The following is a 22,496-nucleotide window of genomic DNA, read 5'->3' as shown; positions in this document are numbered from 1 at the left end:
GCAAATGAGTGTTAAGTTTTTTATTCAAGAAATTAGCTATGTTTAAAAAATAAAGAAAAACTATAAAACATTTACTGATACCTAACACATTCATTCATTCATCTTCTTGACCGTTTATTCCCTTTCGGGGTCACGGGGTTGCCGGAGCCTATCCCGGCCACTTGGGCGTAGGCAAGGGATACTGGTCCCTTGCCTACGCAAGGTCGCCAGTCTGTCGCAGGGTAGAATGTCTTCAATCACACATCCATTCACTCTCACACTCACACTCACACCTATGGACAATTTAGAGTTGCCAATTAACCTATGAAGCATGTTTTTGGATGGTGGGAGGAAGCCGGAGATCCCGGAGAAAACCCACGCATGCACGGGGAGAACATGCAAACTCCACACAGAAAGGTCCCCCGTTGATGTAGTTTATCATGTCCCCCAGCCGGGACTTGAACCGGGGCCTTCTGGCTGTGAGGCAAGAGCGCTAACCACTGCGCCACCGTGCAGCCCCGATACCTAACACAATGTCTTTAAAACACATTTGGTCTTGTTACAGGGTACACAAACATTTATTAGCTATTTTTATTGTTTTTATCCAAGAGTGAACAATTCCATTTTTATCCTAACCTGGATCGGAAAAACTATGGTTTGGTTTTTTAAGCTTAAACTGAGAAAATTTGTGAAGGTTCACACCTCAAAAAAAATTCATTAAAAAGAAATACATTTTAAATATTTTTTTTAACTTCCATTGTATCCAATGATACAATTAAAGTTTGAAACCTTTGACTGAATATGAGAACTAGACTGAGAAAGTGCGCCATCACTCATAGAAAATGGTTCATTTCTGGCTCCATGGACGCCACCATGTTGATGACAGCTGTCATCGGCAAGCAGTCTGAATTAATCTTAGTCAATGTTTCTATGGCAACCACTCTCCCCAATTGGGAGTGAGCTTGGAGGAAGGCCACACCCCTACCACCTAAAAGCACGTCATTTAAAATCTGTCAAATGTTTTGAATGTTCAACACAAGACCACCCTCGTGTAGTGAGGCGACTGATTGGTCAGTTTGTAGGTTGAACTCCAGAAAAAATACAATATGATTATCAAGAACATGTGATAAAAATGTATCAGAGCAAGATGGTAATCTGACCAATAGAATGACTGAAAAACATTGTGTATTTCTTTATAGAAGTCTATTGGATTTTGGCTTCAAGGAGCCAGGGGGTACTTCCTGTTTGGAATGTCGGGGGGAGGGGGGGTCACTCAGTCCAGTTCACATATACTGCTTGAAAGCTGAGGGAATGAAAACATATGAAGAATTGACTAAGACTCTTTTAAAAATAACATTTTTTTAGAATAGCTCCTGTTCACCTGACCATATTAGTTTAACACGTATACATTTAAGCTTGATAACCGTCAAGTTTGCAACTAATGACAAAACTGTCAAACAACTAAAAGATTATAAAAGAAAACATTTATGCAGTATTTCTTGCAGAGACAATAAAAAAAAAAACAATTACAGCTTTAATTCATCTCAGAATAAACTTGTTTATACAGCAAAGTCCTGTTGAAATATTAAAACAAAACAAAAAGGAATATTTGTTTGTTTATTTCAAAGTGGAAAAAAAACATTCATGTGGAGCATTTATAATGTTTTCAGAGCACAAACAAAATTTGTTTAAGTATAGTATAGTCTATAACAGCGGAAGCATAAGATTTATATAGAAGAGAAGCATTGAAATTAATGATGTGCCTCAAAAGTTCATTTCTAATTTTCTTTGCTTTAAAGGATTATTTAAAAAAAAAAATGTTTAAAATAGCTGTTTAAGAATATCTTTTAAAATATCTTAAAATTCTCTACATTAAGAAAGTACATTTTAAATAAAATGTTGAACGTTTGTTTCAAACCACTGTAGATTTGAAAACTTCTGACAAAAACTAGATTAAAGTTTGCATTTCAATAGAGCACAAATTCGATGTTAAATACTTTAAAATAATTCAGGTGTCTGTTCTGTTACCACTCAAACCACGTTTGACTGATTTTAATGATATTTCATGAATGGAAAATATTTCATCTGAGTTTAGTTTAAGCACAATTTTACCCTTTTTTGGTCTCACCCATTCTGATCAGGCTCAAGGTAATCTTCATCGCTCTGTTGGCCTTCAGGTGGCGCTGTGCTGCCCCTAGGTGTGGCCTTAAGCTGGTTGTGGACGTCGGTTGTAGTCTGCACATTGGCAGGGATGTCTCCAACGTCGTCGTAATTCTCAGGCAGGTCATCCACTTCATAAGTGACTCCATCTGTAAAAGGAAAACTCGTAAGTCTTTGGTTGTTGTGAATTAAAAGATGGATAAAAGGTTCAAATCTGCATTAAAATGTCAGAACTTTCCACCGCTTTGGTGTGAAGCTCCTTCTTGTCCGTAGTTTCCTCTAAAGGAAGCAGGCGTTAATTCTTTAGGGGTCAGAGGATGAGCCTCAGTCACTTCATCCACGTCATCGTACTGCAGAGAGGAAGAGCTCTGCGCACCTTTGCCCTTCACAAACTCAGTTTCTGCCAACAATCCTGAAAACAGCAGCAAGGCACCAAAATGAAAATTTAATTTCAGCTGACAAAGCTCTGTGATCCTAACCAGATTATCTGAAATCGGAATGCAAAACTTTAGCTTTTTCTCATGCCTTGGGGTGCACTCAGACTGGGAAAACCATTTGGTCTATTTGTTCCAGATCAAGTCCTGATTGGGAACATCTTATGGTAAAAGTGTGTTGTTGAATGCGCCACACGCCCAGTGTGTACATAGAAACTAGGAAATGATACAATTAAAGAATAGTTTGTGTGGCAATCCTACTTGCGTATCACATGTTTGAGCAGTATTTGTGCATGGTCAGTAAGGAGCCAGTACCCGCACCTTACTAAGGGTATATGGACACAATCAAACAGTTTCACTTGAACATCATAAATGACTGCAACTTATATTATATTTACAAATACTTCACGATACACCGACCACACAAACAGCAGTGGTACTTTCCATTATCATGACAAACCTTAAGGTGGCAGTACAAGCCTCAAGGGAACTGCAAGACACTCCTGCACTCTCCCTAAGATGGAGCCGCTTCTCTCTATGATACTCCACGGGCCAGACAACCTAAAAACCTGCAGCACTCGTACGTGTCAACCCCACTGTAACTAAGGCTTTAATACGTGCCTCATTCATGAGTCACTTTGTGTCTCATACATGACTAAACATGTACACATATTGACTGGTGAACTGAGCCAATAGGAAAGAAACTCACTGTCCTGTCTGAAGTCCTCCTCCATGTCATCTGGTTGGTTCATTTCTTCATACATTTCACTGTCAAAATCAGTTCCTCTGTCTGGAAACATTTGTTCTGGAAATGGATTCGTAAGAGAAAGAGGACTTAGAAATGTCAGTACTTGTTGGATTTGTAAACACGTAAATTAAATGAGATCATGGTCAGCGACAATGCAGGATTTTAAGAACTCAATATTGTTGGACATGCTGTATAAAAGATAACAAATGTACTCACGTAAAACTCTGGATTTCTGATTCCTCCGGTCAATCAGTTTTTGTACGAATAAAACAATTAGAATCAACACAACCACACCTATTCCCAACCCTATGACAATGGTGGAAGTAGGTGGGACCTTTTTTGTATCTGTTTGTGTATCTGTTTTCCTTGGTATGTAACCTGAAATCAAGTGCATTTGCAACTCAGTTAGATGATGTTAGCCATCCAGTGAAACAACACAAACATGTGAACACGTGAACACACACAGGCATAAATATGGAACTAGTGATGTACCTTTACACTGGAGAAACACTTGTTTGTTTGTCTTACAAGGTTGTGTGGTCACACAGTAATTTACATCCCTGACATCTGCTGGACAGTGGAGCTTTTTCCAGCAACGGGGCGTCTGGTGATGCAAGACAAATCTTTGAATTTCTGGGTCTTTGGTGACCACAACACTTTGATATATAATAAGGAGGACTGCAGTTAAGACGACTTTTACGTTAAGACTACCACTCCGGAGCGACTTATGGTCCAAAAAAACCACTGCAAAATTTAGGAAAAAAACTCAATCAAACCTCTGGATTTGCTTGTTTTGCTGGTTTATCGTTTGCCTCACAGTTCATCTTCTTGCACAAGGTGTCTAACAAATCGTCATTTAATGTTTCTTTGTCAGCGCAAACATTTTCCCGTTTCTTTCCATATTTGACTAGAAGATACCCTCCACACTTTTCTGATGTCACAAATGAAATATTTTCTGTACAAAACAAAGAATTGCAATGAAAAGTTAAATTGGTAACACTTTATATTAAGATTCTTTAACAAGCTTTGTTAACGCATTAACAAGCATTTTAATAGAATTTTTAGGGTGTTAGTAAGACATTTATAAATCTAATAAGGTTTATTAAATTACTTAGTTAACACATTTACAAGCATTATTATTAGGATGTTTTTAAGATGCTAATGATACATTTATTGGCATTATAGATGCCTTACAAATGTGTCAGTGTTAATAAGCTTAATAACATTTGTTAACAACCTTTGTTAACAAATTAAGAAGGGATGCTGTAGTAAGAACGTGATACTGTAGTATCGCGAGACCCAGCGAGACGAGTGTGGTGAGTCGACTTGGCGGCGCGTAAGCATTTGAACAAAAATTTTCGATCTTGTTTCATTTTTCCGCCATATTAAAATATTTCCTGCAAACTAACATAACCTGTTAAGAGTATTAAGCTTCTGTCAGCCTGGAGGACCTGGAGAATTTCATTGACGAGTGTTTTAATACCTGCAACATGGTGAAGCCCAGAACCGCCACCACCACCCCCTCCGCCAAGCGTGAACGGCCTGAGGACTCTCAATTCAATTCAATTCAATTTTATTTGTATAGCCCAAAATCACAACAACAGTCGTCTCGATGGGCTTCGAAGTAAAACATGAAATCAGAAGGATCACGAATACAAAGAGTTCAATAGAAAAATACTAAAATGAACTAACAAACTGACTAAGCTATACTGGCATCTCCCGGGGCTGTGTCCTCTCCAGGCAGCAGAGTGAGCGATATCCTGGATTCGATTGACAAAAAGCTCTCCAGCTTTGATTGCCGCCTCAATCTGCTGGAGAACCTCCACAGAGAATTTCAAGGTCTGCGGGAGTCTCTGGAATTCAGCCAGCAGCAGGTGCGGGAGCTTGCAGCGGAGAACCAGGCCCTCAGAGAGACCGTCAAGATCCTGGGCAATGACACCGCCCGTCTCTCCGAGGAGAACCGATCCATCAAGGAAACCCTCCTGGATCTTCAGTCGAGGAGCATGAGGGACAATCTAGTGGTCGCGGGGGTTCCAGAGGAGGCAGGAGAAGACCCCGAGGCCACCGTCAGATCCTTTTTAGAGGTCCACCTGAAGCTCCCCAAGGAGGAGGTGCAGAAGATCTCTTTCCACAGGGTTCACCGCCTCGGAGGAAGAAGGTCCGACCACCAGCGCCCGCGTCCTATTGTGGCTAAATTCGAACATTTCAAACAGAAGGAGTTGGTGAAGGGCCGCGGACGGGAACTCAAAGGCACGCATTACAGCGTTAATGACCACTTCCCGGCAGAAATCCTCCGTAGAAGGAAGATCCTGTTCCCGCTGAGGAGGAAGCATCTTGCTGCTGGTTCGAGAGCGATTGTGGCCGTTGACAAACTTTACGTGGACGGCCGGCTGTTCCGGGACCCGGAGATCACCCCCTGGCTGTGCTGAAGGCTTTCAGATCCGCGCTGAGAACATCTGCGCTGCCCAGAAGAAACCCGCTAAACTTACTTCAATGAATGGAAAACCGGATCATCAATAATCCACACCTCGATCTCAGGAAAACAGTCTTTTTTTTTCTTCGTCACCTCAGTCCCACTGATGTTTCTATTGTTGTTTTGTTGTTGTTTTCGTTTTCCCTTTTATCTCTTTTTTTCTTTCCTTTACTCCCCCCCCCCCTCCCCGCTCATCATATGTAAATCACCTGGAAGCAACTCATCCTCGGTAAGTATTTATTTATGCACGGAACGGGCGCGCGCACACAAGCGCACACACGGGCGTGCACATGCGATCCCGCACACACACGCTGACATACTGCAATCACCTCACACAGGCTCTCATAGGACGCATGCGACACGCAGCTCACATAGCCAGAAAACGTTCACGCGCACAGCGCTTCTCAATGCGGGCACGCGCACACGGACTGGTACACAAGCACTACTTAGCTTTACACCTTTTCAGTCAGAGCAGTTATGAACAGTCTTAACATCGTTAGCTGGAATGTGCGTGGACTTGGCTCTGAGCCAAAGAGACTGAAAGTGTTAAATCACCTGGATGGTCTAAAAGCAGATATAGCTCTACTGCAGGAGACCCATTTATCAAATTCTTTGAATCACCTTATGTGCTGCTTACAATTTCCAGTTATATACTCTGCCAGTTACAACTCCAAACAACGAGGAGTTGCTGTTTTAATTAATAAAAATCTTAATTTTACTCATAAGGATACAGTTACTGACCCAGAAGGCAGATTTGTAATCATTAATATATCCATTCAGAATAAGGACTTTTGTATAGTGAGTATTTATGGCCCTAATGTTGACGACTCTTCCTTCTTTCACAGATTCTTCACCTCACTCTCAGTTCACTCTGACTCCACAATCATTATAGGAGGAGACGTCAACCTTGTTTTGGACCCTGAACTTGACAGACTCAGCACAGCAGCAAATCAGCATACATGGCGGTCTGCAAGTATTTTAAAGCAGTACATGAATGATTTGGGTCTCTGCGACGCGTGGCGCTCATGTCATCCAAACACCAAAGGATTCACCTTTTTCTCTCCAGTTCACCACTCACACTCCCGTTTAGACTATTTATTAATCAGTAACTCTCTTTTAAAAAATATTCAAAGCTCCAATATCCATCCAATTTTTATCAGTGATCATGCACCAGTCTCTGTAAACATTTCTAGGGAAAAATCCACACCCTCTGGTACAACCTGGAGGTTTAATACGTCTCTGTTAAAGGACCAGGAATTTCTTGAATTCTTTAAAAAAGAGTGGGCAACCTTCTTAGACTTCAACAATACTCCAGACATCCCACCGTGCATTCTGTGGGAAACAGCAAAGGCAGTCATGAGAGGGAAAATCATTTCTTTTTCAACGCACAAAAAACACAAAGAGAAAGCAGATTAATTAGAATTAGAAAATAAAATCAAAACCCTGGAGACTGCTTATGCTGCTTCTGCACAGGAACACATTCTGGGAGATCTGAAAAATTTAAAGCTGCAGTTAAATGACATCATTAATAAACAAACACAATTTCAAATACAAAGGCTACAACTTGAAAGATTTGAAAACTCTAATAAATCTGGCAAATTTCTGGCTAATCAGCTTAAAATTAATAGAGAAAAATCATCAATCACCTCTATTACGGACCAAACAGGAAATGTCACTCATGACCCGGTCAAGATTAATAACGCATTTGAAAACTTTTATAAAAACTTGTACACACCACAGATCAATCCGTCAGAGCAAAGTATTGACTCATTTCTTAATAATGTAAACCTACCCAGGCTAAATGAGGATCAAATCACAAACTTAGATTCTCCGCTCTCGTTGTCTGAACTTCATGAAGCTCTGTTACTTATGCCTAATGGTAAAGCACCAGGGCCTGACGGCTTTCCAGCTGAGTTTTATAAAGAATTCTGGGAACAACTGGCACCAACATTTTATAAAACGGTCACATCTATTAATGAGAGCCAATCAATGCCACCTAACATGAACTCAGCCAACATAATTCTTCTTCTAAAACCAGACAAAGATCCCACTCAGCTGGTATAGTCCTGATTGATGCCTTTTAAAAAGGTTTCTCACCAGCAAGGTGTTAGACAAGAAGCATTGCATGATGGGTAAAAGCAAAGAGCTGTCCAAAGACCTACGCAACCTTATTGTTGCAAAACACACTGAAGGCATTGGTTACAGGCGCATTTCTAAACTTCTGAAAGTTCCAGTGAGTACCATTGAGGCCATCATCCGGAAGTGGAAAGAACACGGCATTACCATAAACCTGCCACGGCCAGGTGCTCCTAGCAAGATTTCAGACTGAGGAGTCAGAACAATCATCAGAAGGGTTCTCCAACAGCCCAGGACCACTCGTGGAGAGCTTCAGAAAGACCTGGAATCAGCAGGTACCGTTGTTTCAAAGAAAACAATGAGTAATGCACTCAACCGCCATGGCCTCCATGCACGCACACCACGCAAGACTCCATTTTTGAAGAAGAAGCATGTTGAAGCTCGTTTGGAGTTTGCGACACAACATTTGGATAAACCCATGACATTCTGGGAGAACGATCCCAAGCACACAGCCAAGGTAACACTCAACTGGTTGAAGAAAAAGAAAATAAAGCTGCTAGAATGGCCCAGTCAATCACCAAACTTGAATCCAATTGAAAATCTTTGGAAACAAATGAAGATCCGGGTTCACAGAAGAGACCCCCAGAACCTTGAAGATTTGAAGGCAGTTTGTGTGGATGAATGGGCCAAAATCACACCTGAGCAATGTATTCCACTGGTTTCTCTATACAGGAGGCGTCTTGAGGCTGTAATCACCAACAAAGGTTTTTGCACTAAGTATTAAATAAATTTCAGTAAGCGTGTTCAATACTTATTCCCTGTGCCATTTTACTTTATTACACATAACTTCATTTATGGACATAAATGTTTGGATTTCTTTCTATGTGTGCATTACTTGGGTTAATGCCAAGATCTGGTGAAAATTTCATGTCAATAGCTCGATTAGAAATATGTTTTTTGAGAGAAATGTTGACGTGTTCAATACTTATTTTCCCCGCTGTAAATGGCTCACACAAGCCCAAGTGTTAATAAGCTTAAAACGTTTTATTAACTAACTTAACAAATGTATAGGCTTTATTAATGTGTAAGATGCTAGTAAGATATTTATTAGCATTATAGACGTCTTGCAAACCCCTGAAAGTGTTAATCAGATTTATAAACATCTTAAGTCAGACCATTGTCTTCAAAGTCCATATTACTAAACTGCTTATAAGCCTTAAAAATGTATTAATAAAATTTTTTAAAAGTTTATTAATTGTTTTGCAGCACCCCATCTAAAGTGAGGACAGTTTTTACCACAAACAACAACAAAGCATAAAGCTTGTAAAATGAACTTTATAACATTGAAACAGACTAAACATACAAAAATATTTCTGTAAAAGAAATAAAATTTGATTCAGACAATTTTTCAAAAACAAAACGAAAAAACATAGGGACCAGTGTTGGATGACTCTAGCATCATAGCTACTATAAGGATAAAGTATTAGCATCTATCCTGAGTGAAAAATTCATAGCAAATCCCATCACTAACAGACAGTTCGCTGGATTCAATGCCAACTGCATTCAACCACTGTTGCCTTGCTTCCAGGTCTACTGGAAAGTTGCACAAGCCGGTAATTTTTGAAGACCGAAGGGAATAAACCTAAAGGAGTCATGCTGAAGCTAACACGCTAACGACCGACCGGTACAGAATCAAAATGGGCGGGGCTATTTTGTCACCTGCGTGAAACCTTGGAGAAAGTCCAAGAGGCCATTCAATTGTCTGAAAGCGAGCACGCCTGTTTTGCTGATGAGTTTGATTGACCGATTCATTAACCAATGGTAAATTAATTGACCTGCCCATATTTGAGTCTGTACCGGTCGGTCGTTAGCGTGTTAGCTTTAGCATGGCTCCTGTAGGTTTATTCCCTTCGGTCGCAAAAATTACCGGCTTGTGCAACTTTCCAGTGGACTTGGAAGCAAGACAACAGTGGTTAAATCCAGTTGGCATTGAATCCAGCGAACTGTCTGTTAGTGATGGGATTTGCTATGAATTTTTCACTCAGGATAGATGCTAATACTTTATATAGTTATTAGCTATGATGCTAGTGGTGTCATCCAACACCGGTCCATGTTTTTTTAATTTTTTTTTTATTTGCCTAAAATAAATTATTATATTTCTTTTACAGAAAAATGTTTTGTATGTTTAGTCTGTTTTAATGTTATAAAGTTCTTTTTACAAGTTTTATGCTTTGTGATTGTTTGTGGTAAATACTGTCCTCACTTTAGATGAGGTGCTGCAAAACAATTAATAAACTGTTAACAAAGATTATTGATACATTTGTAAAGCTTGTAAGCAGTTTAGTAATATGGACTTTAAAGACAATGGTCTGACTTGAGATGTTATTGAATCTTATTAACACTTTCAAGTCTTTGCAAGACGTCTATAATGCTAATAAATGTCTTACTAACATCTTACACATTAATAAAGCCTATACATTTTTTAAGTTAGTAAATCAAACTTATAAGTTTATTAACACTTAGGCTTTTGTGAGACATCTATAATGCTAATAAATGTCTTACTAGAACCCCAAACAACATTAATACTTCTTAATTTGTTAACAAAGGTCGTTAATAAATGTTATTAAGCTTAATAACACTGAAACATTTGTCAGGCATCTAAAATGCCAATAAATTTATCATTAGCATCTTAAAAACATCCTAACAATAATGCTTGTAAATGTGTCAACTAAGTAATTTAATAAACCTTATTAGACTTCTTGTACTAATAAATTGCTTACTAACACCCCAAAAATTCTATTAAAATGCTTGTTAATGTGTTAACAAAGCTTGTTAAGGAATCTTGATATAAAGTGTTACCATTAAATTAACATAGAAAATCCTTAAAAAATAAAAAAAAAGGATGCAAACAAACTTACTGTAACAGTGGATGGAAACAGAGCTTTGGCACGTTCCCTCCACTCTGCCACACTGACCCAGGACATGGTGGTGTTGGTCACAACTGACATAAAGCCCGGATTTTGCACCAGGCAATCCAGAAGTGTTGACAAAGGCGTTGCCACAGTTCATTTCTTGACAGACCCTGTTTGAATAGTCGATGTCCCAGTTTTGATTGCACACTGGAGAAGAGTTGATCCTGACTTCTCCAGAACAGTTGCTAGACAGGCTGACCTTTGACTGACCTGAGAAGAACAGAGATCCTCACATCAAACAGGGACAGGTACACACTTTGACCTCACCTTTCACAAAACTGACAAGTCCTTCAGAAGTAAATCCCACCTTGACATTCGATGAAGAGTTTCTTCCTCTGCAGTGAAGGAGGACTTTCTGTCTCACAGTCCCAGATACTTTCAGCCTTTCCATCATTTGGACATTTAAAGGTTTTTTTCCAGAAGGAATCGTCCCCTGAAACTTCTCTTTTAGTCTTGAATTTGCCGCACTGCAGATCCGTACAAAGTCGGTTCCCCTCTGTTTCCGTCCAGCCTTCGCTGGAGACGAGCATCCTTCCTGCTTGAGAGTAAACAGCCACTTCTCCCTTACAGCCATCGTCTTCTAGAACTATCTCCCTCCAGTCTGAACAGCAGCAGAGACAAACACACAAGATCTTCAAGTAGTCCAGACAGAGAACTGAAAAGTTCTAAACAGTGCAAGAAAGTCAGTATAACAGAGAAACTCTACTCTCAGTTTTTTGTTCACTTGTTTGAGGAAATTCCACCAATTTAGCCTTTTAGAAAATTGACTCTTGGGACATGAGTTATTAAACATTTTCAAAAAATGTCTAATTGTTTACCTGTCATTTTATTAGTGCCTCCACAAATATGGTTTCTTTAGGAGTTTATCAACCAATGAGCAGTAAACCTGACAACACTGCTGTCACTGATGTTATAACATGAAAATAATGAGACAATATGGGTTTGGCTGAACTTGATACACAACAACTTCACAAGTAATGAAATTAAATGACTTGTTTTAATGAGGCAACTTAAATAATACTTTTTTTTTGACTTAATATAGCTGCAGATATAAAGTCCTCATTTGGTTTCAGTGAAACAGTGTTTAAAGCTTGACGCTGTGAAACGATGTTAGATGATTTGGATGGATTCAGATTTCAACGAACCTGAACATTGTTGGACTCCAAGAATGCTGTTTCTTGTAAGACTGATGCTGCACACCTTAAAGGCATCTTTTGAACCATCTCCTGAACAGTCTATCGCGGTGATGGCTTCACCGTCATGTGGGAGTTCAAGGCGAGTTGGAGGATTGTCAAATGTACCACATTTCTGGTGTTCACAGAAATCATAGTCAGCACCAAATCTTATGGCAGCATTCGTGCTCATGGGGAGCCAGTCCCTTTCATAGAATGCCTCAACAACTCCTGAACATTTATCCCGGGAAGGACGGAATCGGACGTTTTCTCTGCCTGCATAAGAATAAAAATGTGTTTGTGTTAAGTGAAAAAGACAGCATGTGATTTGTCCAGTCTCTAAATTCATATTATTAACTACACCTAATGTGGGTATTTACATACACAAGGTTTAAATACACTCAGTTTTAAAATTAAATTTAGGGTCTTCAAGGTAACACAAACCCTTAATTTTGCACGTTTTTAAAGAGAATTAACTGTGTGAATGAGGTTTTACCTCCACAGATGACATAGGCCGGGACACACATTTCTCTGTTTTCCGTTTTAACAAAGGTGCTTTCCCTCAGGTTAGAATTATTGCCGACGGTGTGCAGACTTTTGAACGTAACAACTTCCTTTGAAGGAAGTTTGCGAGCTTTAAAGACGGCTTCCCCACAGCTCGTTTCTTGACACAGAGTTTTAGACATTTCCTCAGTCCAGGAGTCTGCACAGACACCTTCAGACTTTCCTTCTGCAAAAATACGGACTTTTCCCCAACAGCCTTCACTCAGGCTTACATTGATTTTTCCTTTAATGGGATTCAAAGGAGAAAGAGTCAAATGAAGCACTCATGTGAGACAGAAAGATGTTTGACATTACCTGAGCATTCCACCTGAGCAATGGTCTCATTGTGGTCAGGAAGTTCCACTTTGTCACAGTCAAAGAGAGACCTTTGCTTTCCAGAGCAGCGGTAAGCTCTGAAGATCATATCAGAAATGTCACCAGCAGAAGAGCTGGAGGAGAACTTGGTGAGGCGGCCACAGTGCATCTGCTGACACAGCGTTTCTGCAGCCTCAGAGTTCCAGGTCTCATTGGACCCGGAGAGCCAGAAGGTGTTGTTGTTCTGCCAGATTCCCACCGCTCCAGTACAGGATTCAGATCCCTTCAGAAAAACCACTTCATGATCTGCACAGAGACATTTGGGATGTAAAACTTTCTATTTAAAAGCATTGACAGTGCATGAAAGATGGAGATGAAAAGGTCCTTACTCTCACAGGTTATTCCCACAGCTTCTTCATTTGGTGTGTTTTGCTCAGATTTAACACATTCAGAAATATCAGGCACAAGTGGCCGGGATAGGCTCCATGACCCCGAAAGGGAGAAAACGGAATAGAAAATTGATGAAATAAAAGAAGAAATATCAGGCTGGTTTTGGTCACACGCTATGGAAACAAAGTTCCCAGAACCCTGGAAGAACCTTTCAGAATGGTTTCCTGCGGTTGTCTTTCCACAGTTGAGGCGTTGACAGATGTTGTCTGAATATTTCTCATTCCATTTGCTTTTAGCCACCCTTTTCCACTCGCCTCCATGCAGGACGTCCAGCCTACCAGCACATTTCCCAGGACCGTCCGCCAGCCTGAACTCAACACTTCCTGCAACCCAATACAGGTGGAAATAGGTCAAACACAAACAGAATACAGCGCTTTTCTGCTCCTGATATGCTGTGTGCTTGTTTGTATCACTATACAAATAGGAACAATAATGGAAAAATAATATTTATACTATAAAAATATTGAATTTCAGCATGAAAAATGTTTTGTTTAGTTGATTCATTTAAAAAAAAAGATTTTCTTAATGTATTTTTTTAAATCAACATGTCAAATGAAGTCTAGAACTGTAAAAGTTTCTATTTTTTGTTTACACAGGATTACTGTCTTTAAGTTGAACAAACCAATAGTTTTATGTGATTTCCAACATTCATGTGTGACTAAAAAATGGTCTGACAGACGGTTATTTGCCGTTTCCCACCTGAACAGATAACGTGTGGCGTTTGCTGACAGTTTAGCGGTGAGTCGTGCTGGGCCTTGCAGTGCCACAGAGACGACTCGTCGCCCGAACACCTGACATCATCCATGACCCCTGATCCTACATCAGTTTTGTTCGTCCATTCAATTAACTGTAGGAAAGAAATTACTATCAAACATCCTAGAAATATAAAGTTTATGCTCAGTTATAACTCCAGAAAGAGAAGTTATGGAACAAATAGTTATATGTAAAATTAAATTGTATATGTTCCAGGAAAACTTTATGTTCCTGTTGTAATTCTTCCTCCAGTAAACTACTACTGCTACTGCTGGCAAAAACCAACAAACAGATTGATTTTTTTTCAAATTCAGATTACAAAAACAAAAAAATCCTCTGAAGATGACTATATTTCTGATCTGCAGTAAAAGAAAACACTGCTTTTCTTGTTTAAAGTAGAGATGTAAATGAAAAAAATGTGCTGCGAAATTTACTAAACATTTAATAACAGTTCAAATAGAAAGAAAAAAAACATGTACAAAACAAAGGCTGGCATTTTTTTTGGACTTTTTGACAAAGAAGTTTTTTAAAATGGATCATTAGCTGCGTTTCCATCACACATGTGCAAAACATCATTAACATTTTGGAAATGTCAAAAAACACAATTTTGCATTTACACTGTTTCCATTAAACCATTACTAACAAAAACTAACTCACGTCATTCAGAATCACGGCAACGGATGTGAACAATGCTTTGATTGACAGCAGATACATTTAAATTCCTGCCACGGCTCTAGCGCTTATCGTCATCTATCAAAGGAGACGTTGGCGTCTTATTCAGGTCATGGAGCGGCGAGCTCCTTACACGTGGGAGGGGCTACGGATAAAGCCCTTCAGAGAAATCAGGTTGGTGATTTTACAGAGGAGCTGTGGTTCCAACAATGACACGTTCAACCTTTGACGAGCCGTGATGCTGTGGGACGTCTGGTGGCACCCGCGGTGCAACGCCCAAGAAAGCCAGTTCCTACCAAGGAGCCATCCGGTTGTTGGTCAAGTGATTCATTAAATTTGAAAAAAGTGTTTCCATTGCAGTTGTGCAAAATATTGCATATCAATTTTAATTCTCCTCACAAACCTCCTCCTCCTTTAAAAGAAAAAAAACCATTTCAAAGTTTTTTTTTAAGTTGTGTTTCTTTTAAGGTGAAATTATTAAATCCAGTCATAGTCAGTTAAAACACAGTTATTGTAGCCAATAACCGTCATGGATTCATGTAATTGTTTGGTAGACAAACAAAAATTAGCGCAATCTGAGATCTTTATTTCTGAGACAACCTAAGACTGAATGAATGTTTGTGATTAAGTAAAACTGATTTTTAGTTCCATCTGCAGATTAATTTGTTTAGAGCACAATTACGTTTTGTCTTCTTGTTTCAGATACTTTTTGCATATTACAAAAAACAAATGTTTTGGGGGAAAAAATTATTTTGTGAGCAAAAAATCTCAGAAAAAAATACTTTGAGAACATATAGTACTTTCAGTAGTACTCCTATGCATACTGTAGTTCTTGAAAATATTTTCCAGTGTAACAGACTAGATTCAAACCACTTGAAAACTTTCTAGTTAATGTCGTTTATGCTCCTGGTGGGGGCTTACCTTTCCACAGCTCAGTTCCTTACAGACCATATGTGAATTCTCTGCAGTCCAGCCAGCGCCGCACACCGGTTGGTTTAAACCGTTCCTGTTCACGTGAACACGACCGAAACATTTGCTTTCTCTCCTGCCGTCCATCAAAACAACTTTAACTGTGTCTGTAAAGAAAAAGAAAAATTCTGTTATCAAAGTCACTAACATAGCCAATGGTGAAATCGTTTTTGTCACATTTACCTGTGCATGTCAGGTGTAGGTTTTGATCAACATATGTGTAGTTTTTGACGGTACCACAGTTCACCTCTGTGCATAAACGATCAGTGATATTTATATTGTTTTTCACTGCTTCCCATTTAGTCTTCTTTTGCTGCAGCTGCCCTGAGCAGACGTTTGTCGGACTTCCTAGGAGCTGCAGCCTCTCGTGCCCTGTTCAAGAAAACCACCATTTTCTGCAATATTCAACTTTTTACTACAATTATATGTTTATTCGTTTGTTTGTTCGTTTGTTTGTTTGTGTGTTTTGTTACCTTTACATGTTACAACAACAGGGTCTCTGCACTGGTTGGGTTTCCCGGCGCACAGCCACAGATTGGTCACCGAATCAATGCCAGCACAATCCACCCCCATCTTCTCTGATCTTTCATAATTGCTCATGTCAACCCACCGAGCTCTTGGGATCTCTTTCAAACCTCCACATCCAAGACTTCTGCACAGCAGTTCTGCAGTCTGGGTGTCTGGAACATCAGAATTACAATCAGGTTAAAAATCCTGCAGGCAAAAACTGTAATTCCGAACAAGTTTTTTTTTTAATATCTTTTGTGTCTTTCTTCTTAAAGCTCCGCACAGCAAAAACAGCAAATACAAATAAGGGAAAAATCCTTAACATTTCAAGCATATTATTTAAGTAATTTACAGAACGGGTGAAAAACAGGTCTTGCCAAAAAATCTAATTATAGAAAACAAACAAATCTAAGACTATGTTGCTGTAGAAAAACTTTTTGATAAGATTATTTTTCATGATTGAAAACTAGTCCATTTATCTTGAAACAAAGGTATTTTAACTTTCCAAAGAATCCTGTTTTTGCAGTGTACATTACATAACACCTTTAAATGTAAAAAAAAACAAAAACATGCAATCTTTTTTAAACCTGGGACAGTAAACTTTTACACCAGTTTTCAATGTTTGTAGTCATCATTTTCTAAAATCTACATCACTTTTGCTGTCATGTGTGTCATGGCTGTTATTTTTCACCAAATCTTGTTTTGAAAAGACGCCAACCTTTTGGTCCCCAGTTGTCCTTGCAGAAGTAGCCAGAATGAGTCGGGCTCACAGAGTACTTTGCTACTCCGTGGCATTCATGTGGTTCAAGACTTATCTTGATTTGACCTGGAAGATTTTACATTTTTAACACGTCATAAACACAAAAAATGATCCTTTTTGACCAACGGTTTTCTTCATGACTGTGTGAAACAGACCTGAACATTTGATCATCTTCACCGTGGGCTTTTGGTAGACGCTGACGCCTGGAGCCGGATACCCTGGACAGTCCCACAGACTGTCCTCGTCCCCGCTGCACCGCAGTTCATTCAGCCACACCATTCTGTTCTCCAGCCTCTGGACATTTTTGGTCGCACCGGGCACCGGTACCCCACACTGAGTGGTCCTGCAGACCACCTTCTCCATGTTGTCGTCCCAGTGTTTATCTCCCACATGCCCCGCTGTGTTGTTGTAGTAGATTTCAACATGACCCTCGCACGGGTTCTCTCCACCGCGCAGAATAACTTTACCTTTGGCTGTTGATGAGGGAAAAGTTTCAGATTCAACTCCACTCAAACCATCATTTCAGTATTTCTGGGGTATACTTTTGCACAGTTTGGTAAAGAATACCTGAACTGCAAATTCCTTGTTTTGTCTTTTAGCAGCAAATGTGGCTCTTTTATCTCACCATGGTGGTTTTGGAGAAAAAAAAATGTTAATGCTTTGATTTAATACTAGGTTTGTTAGAAGTGATCTTATTTAGTAAAATAAATTATTTCATTTATTTATTACCGTTGCTAACATTAAATTAAATAAGCTTGTGAGTACATTTTTATTGTTTTGCTAAAATCCACACATAAATAATTAAAATGGTGATAGAAGTTCAAATCTATTTATTATTCTTTTAAAGTGCTTGTTCTTATTTTTTGCTGCTCTTCTGAGGTAAAGTAAAGGTATAAAATTGCATAATAATTATTATAACTGCACTGCTGCAGGAGGAAGATCTTATTTTAACACAGGGGAGAATTTATTTTGAAAGGAACTTTCACTATTAAAAGTAAAAAAAAGTAACATATATTGTTCATAGAAAATGATAAAACTGTTATAATTCAATTGCTGTAAATATTTAAAAACCATATTATGATTTCGTAATTTAAAAGGAAACAGTATTTTATTAGTTCATGTCTTTTTCTGAAATTGCACATCAGCATGAACAACCGCCTTTAGGGTGGTAAGAGCCATAAGTTCATGTTGTTAACATTATACAATATCTACAAAAATGTAATTATGACTTTTATTCTTGAGAAATGTAAAGATTTCATTCCACTTTTATTTCCTATAAACCACTTTTTATAAAGAGAGGCAGGTGCAGGTCAGTTTTTATTCAGTTTCATAAAAATTATTAAAAACGCACAAAAATAGTGTTTTCTGTAATTATTTAACCACTGTTTAAACTAAACTTGAAGCCATCATGTCACCGTTTGTAAATGAGAAGAATGAGAACTTGCCTTGAGCTGCCACACTAACAATGTGTGTGGAGGAGCAGATCAGCAGGAGGAGGAACCGCATCTTTACAAAACCTCATGACAATAAACTGACAGACAATGAGATCTGCCCTTCTTATATCAGCGTCACGACCCGCCCAACGTTCCAGCAAAATGTCCATAGATGGATGTAACAGTGCTTACCTTTAAAACATGTCAAGAGGAAACGTTTTTCGATTTGATTTATTTTTGTTTCAAGCATTGTGGTTAAAACAATACAAAAAAAATCACACAGATTTATCAAACTCATTACAGAAATGATAAACTGCTATGAAAAAAAAACAATGTCACACTTAAGTCATATTTTCTTAATTAAATAGTCATTTAAAGTTTGAATTATTACTTGAAAAGGAGTTGGAGGAAGCGATCTTGTATAATCCCACCCCTACTAAATTAAACAATCTATAGTTTTGCATAGTTCACATAATCCGGTTCGGATCAGATTCAACGTTTTAATGAAAATGTGAAGAAAACGGAACAGAGATTCTGACCAAAAATTTAATCAAAGGTGTCATAATTTTTATACAAAAAGAGTTTATGATCAGATTTATGTTAATATAACATCTTGAAAAAGAATAAAATGTATTTATAATGGCTTTAGAGCTTTAACCTTCAACGTAAACTATAAAAAAATCGAAGAAACGTTGTTTTTTAAAAGGGAACCACCTAATGACTTAAATGTAAATTTTTCTCAAAATTAAACGTTAAGAGCTGTGAGGGAACTCGTTCTATTTTTAAAAAGCAACAGTTTTAATAACGGCGTCGCTGATTAGCACTTTGAATTTAGGGGTTTTGAGGAGCGCGGGCATCTTTTTTATGTTTAAACTATAACCTCTTTTTTCCAAAACATCATAGGAAACAATTTTATTCACATGTTAGCATTTAAACAAACAGAATTTACAAATAAATAAATAAACCTTCTTACAGGTAATTTCAAAGAAAACCGTCTCTAACTTTGACAAAAAATCATTTCAGATATAAATAACTAGCACGCCACTGGAAAGCGCTCCGAGTAGGTGCGATGGGACACGTTTCAGAGCGCGTCCCTTTGATAAAAACATTCTGTAGCTGTAATGACCTTTTGAGTTTAAACAAAAATCCACATATATGTGTTTTATTCTGAAAGGCAGACAGCATTGTCGATCGAGAACAACACACCCAGATGACACCAAGGACCTCAAATGTCAGCCTACATCAATAAAATGTCAAACTATAGTTAAGAAGAAAAAGATTAATTCTGCCTAAAAAAAGATCAACTTCCTTTTATATTTTATTTTGAACACGTTCATGCTGAAGAAGAGTCTCGATGTCGTTATTTTACAGCCCGCTGAGAAAAGACATATTGGAATCTATTTCTATAAATTGGCATCTATAAGATATCCTATGTATTGGAAATAATTCAACAGGAATGATAAATAAAAAAATAATAATAATAAAAATAAGGATAAATTAGGCCTTTTGGGACTGTTTTGTTCTAAGTGAAAATCATTTTAACCAGCTTTCCCCATTTATGGGGCTGGATTTTAAAATTTGAAAAAAGAAATAAAATTAGTCTTTACTTTTCAAATTTATTTCATCAAATCAATGAATCAATGTTCATTTACATAATTTTTTGTAGTTTTATTTTTTTGTCAACAACATTTTTTTCAGTTAATCTTTATGTAAGAATTGACATTTAATGAATGCTTTTCTTTTGATCCGTTTAAATCACCAAATAACAATAAACTCAATAAACAATAAAACTAACTAATCAATATATTAGCACATCTTTAGTCAGAAATTTTAACCAAAAAGTAAATTAAAAATGATTTTGCGTTTATTACCAAGTCCTCCAGTTTGAACTTTTAAAATACAATAAGGTGAAAATAACAGGATTTATCTTCTCTTTTTTTACAGAACTTTATTACTTTCTATGTATTAAGTTTATCCTGATATTTGACTTGATTATTTTTATGTTTAAAAATAAAATGAAATTAAATCTCTCTGCAGTTGAGAGTTGTGTCCAACAAAAAATGAGAAATCCAGTTTCACCAAAAACAACAAGAAAGATGTTTTTAGGGCCCGAGCACGGAGTGCAAGGACCCTATTGTAATTCGAATGTTTATTATTATTATTAGGGCCCGAGCACGGAGTGCAAGGACCCTATTGTATCTGTTAGGTTTATTATTAGGGCCCGAGCACGGAGTGCAAGGACCCTATTGTATCTGTTAGGTTTATTAGGGCCCGAGCACGGAGTGCAAGGACCCTATTGTATCTGTTAGGTTTATTATTAGGGCCCGAGCACGGAGTGCAAGGACCCTATTGTATCTGTAAGAGTTATTAGGGCCCGAGCACGGAGTGCAAGGACCCTATTGTATCTGTTAGGTTTATTAGGGCCCGAGCACGTAGTGCAAGGACCCTATTGTATTTACTCGGATTATTATTATTATTATTTTTCTTCCGACGGAACAGTCGCCTTTTTGAGGCCTTTAACATACCCCAAAACTCACCAAATTTCGCACACACATCAGGAGTCGCGAAAAATTTTATATTTTATGGGAGACTGACATGGGTGCACAAAAATGGCTCGATAGCGCCACCTACAAAATTTGTTTTGGCGAGCCCCGCCACATGCTTTGACATACAAGCTTGATTTTTTCAAGGAATGTCCATCAGATGGAAACCTACAAAAAAGTCTCTTGGGACCAAGCTGTCAGTTGCACAGGAAGTCTGCTATATTGATGTCAATATGTCATTTTTGCTGCATTTTGGACATTTGCAGGTCTCGTTCTAGAACGAACTCCTCCTAGAGATTTATGAATAATGACTCCAAACTTTGGTTTTGTAAACTAGACCCATGTTCGATGTTAAATTGCGAAGCTTTTAAGTTTTTACGGTTGTTTGTGACCGTGGCGGCGCGTCAAAATTCGAGGTCATTTTGAAAACACGCCATGAAAAGAAAAATGGCCATTATTCAGCCATGCATAATCCAATTTGATCCAAAATTTATGTGCATGATTGCAGTCTGACTCTGAACACATCTGCAGTGGAAGAATCCGGAACAGGTGTAGCGCCACCTGCTGGCAAGAGGAAATGACATGTTTGACTTGGAGCATCACTGCTCCAAGTAGGATGAGCCGACACACCTCAAAATGATATCCACCTGTTAAAAAGCCATTGAAGTTTACTCTGACAAAAAGCCATAACTTTCAATGCGGGGGTGTGGTCGTGACAGAGCGGCGAAGTTGGGCGTCTCGCCATGCACACAAAAGTTGCTCTCACGTGCACATTCCTTGTCCGATCTCACTTAAATTCAATGGAGATGATGATGCTTCCATTCTGAAACCATGGATATGACAATCTTGGACGAGCTCTTTAGCCCCACCTAGATATAAACAAATACATTTTTTGTCACATTTTGACCTATCTTTTCTCTGTGCTTTGTCAGACGTTCATAAAATTACAACAGGAGATACTCACAAGGGTCTTCTCTCATTGTTTAAAGTTTCATGGGCGTACACCTGACGGTGCTTGCGCAAGCCACCGCCAAACAGGAAGTGGTTGATTGCGTTGCAGTCAGATAATTAAAAATTCATAAAAAATCAACCGTTTGTATCACGAGGCTGAGATTTCAGAATGAGATGTCTCTTACATATCTCCACCTTAGATATACAGCTCTCGCATGGGTGCACAAAAATGACTCAATAGCGCCACCTACAATGTTTGTTTTCGCGAGCCCCGCCATGTTCTTTAACATACAAGCTTGATATTTACAGGACATGTTCATCAGATGGAAACCTACAAAAAAGTCTCTTGGGACCAAGCTGTCAGTTGCACAGGAAGTCTGCTATATTGATGTCAATATGTCATTTTTGCTGTGTTTTGGTCATTTGCAGGCCTCGTTCTAGAACGAACTCCTCCTAGAGATTTGTGAACAATGACTCCAAACTTTGGTTTTGTAAACTAGACACATGTCTGATGTTAAATTGCGAAGCTTTTAAGTTTTTATGGTCGTTTGTGACCGTGGCGGCACGTCAAAATTCGAAGGCGTTT

General features: G+C 38.5%; 1 protein-coding gene across 1 annotated transcript; it reads right to left on the bottom strand.

The window, feature by feature from the left end:
- Nucleotides 1-6: 6 nt before the first annotated feature.
- LOC111946288 (antigen WC1.1-like) lies at nt 7-17,472 on the bottom strand. Its single transcript, XM_078949957.1, has 17 exons — nt 17,139-17,472; nt 16,942-17,049; nt 16,190-16,396; nt 15,900-16,088; nt 15,669-15,823; nt 14,022-14,169; nt 13,262-13,645; nt 12,873-13,178; nt 12,511-12,801; nt 11,988-12,290; nt 11,150-11,443; nt 10,789-11,052; nt 4,098-4,276; nt 3,814-3,925; nt 3,538-3,699; nt 3,283-3,378; nt 7-2,551 (listed from the first exon to the last, which is right to left on the bottom strand). Exons 1-17 carry the CDS (start codon nt 17,344-17,346, stop codon nt 2,367-2,369), a joined length of 3,591 nt encoding a protein of 1,196 aa, XP_078806083.1. The 5' UTR covers nt 17,347-17,472; the 3' UTR covers nt 7-2,366.
- Between the last annotated feature and the right edge of the window lie 5,024 nt (nt 17,473-22,496).

The sequence above is a fragment of the Oryzias latipes genome, chromosome 7 (genome assembly GCF_053564925.1).
Source record: "Oryzias latipes strain Hd-rR chromosome 7, Olatipes_Hd-rR_3.1".
Taxonomy (NCBI): domain Eukaryota; kingdom Metazoa; phylum Chordata; class Actinopteri; order Beloniformes; family Adrianichthyidae; genus Oryzias; species Oryzias latipes.
The sequence above is the reverse complement of the archived record's forward strand: the minus strand, read 5'-3'. Positions and strand labels throughout refer to the sequence as shown.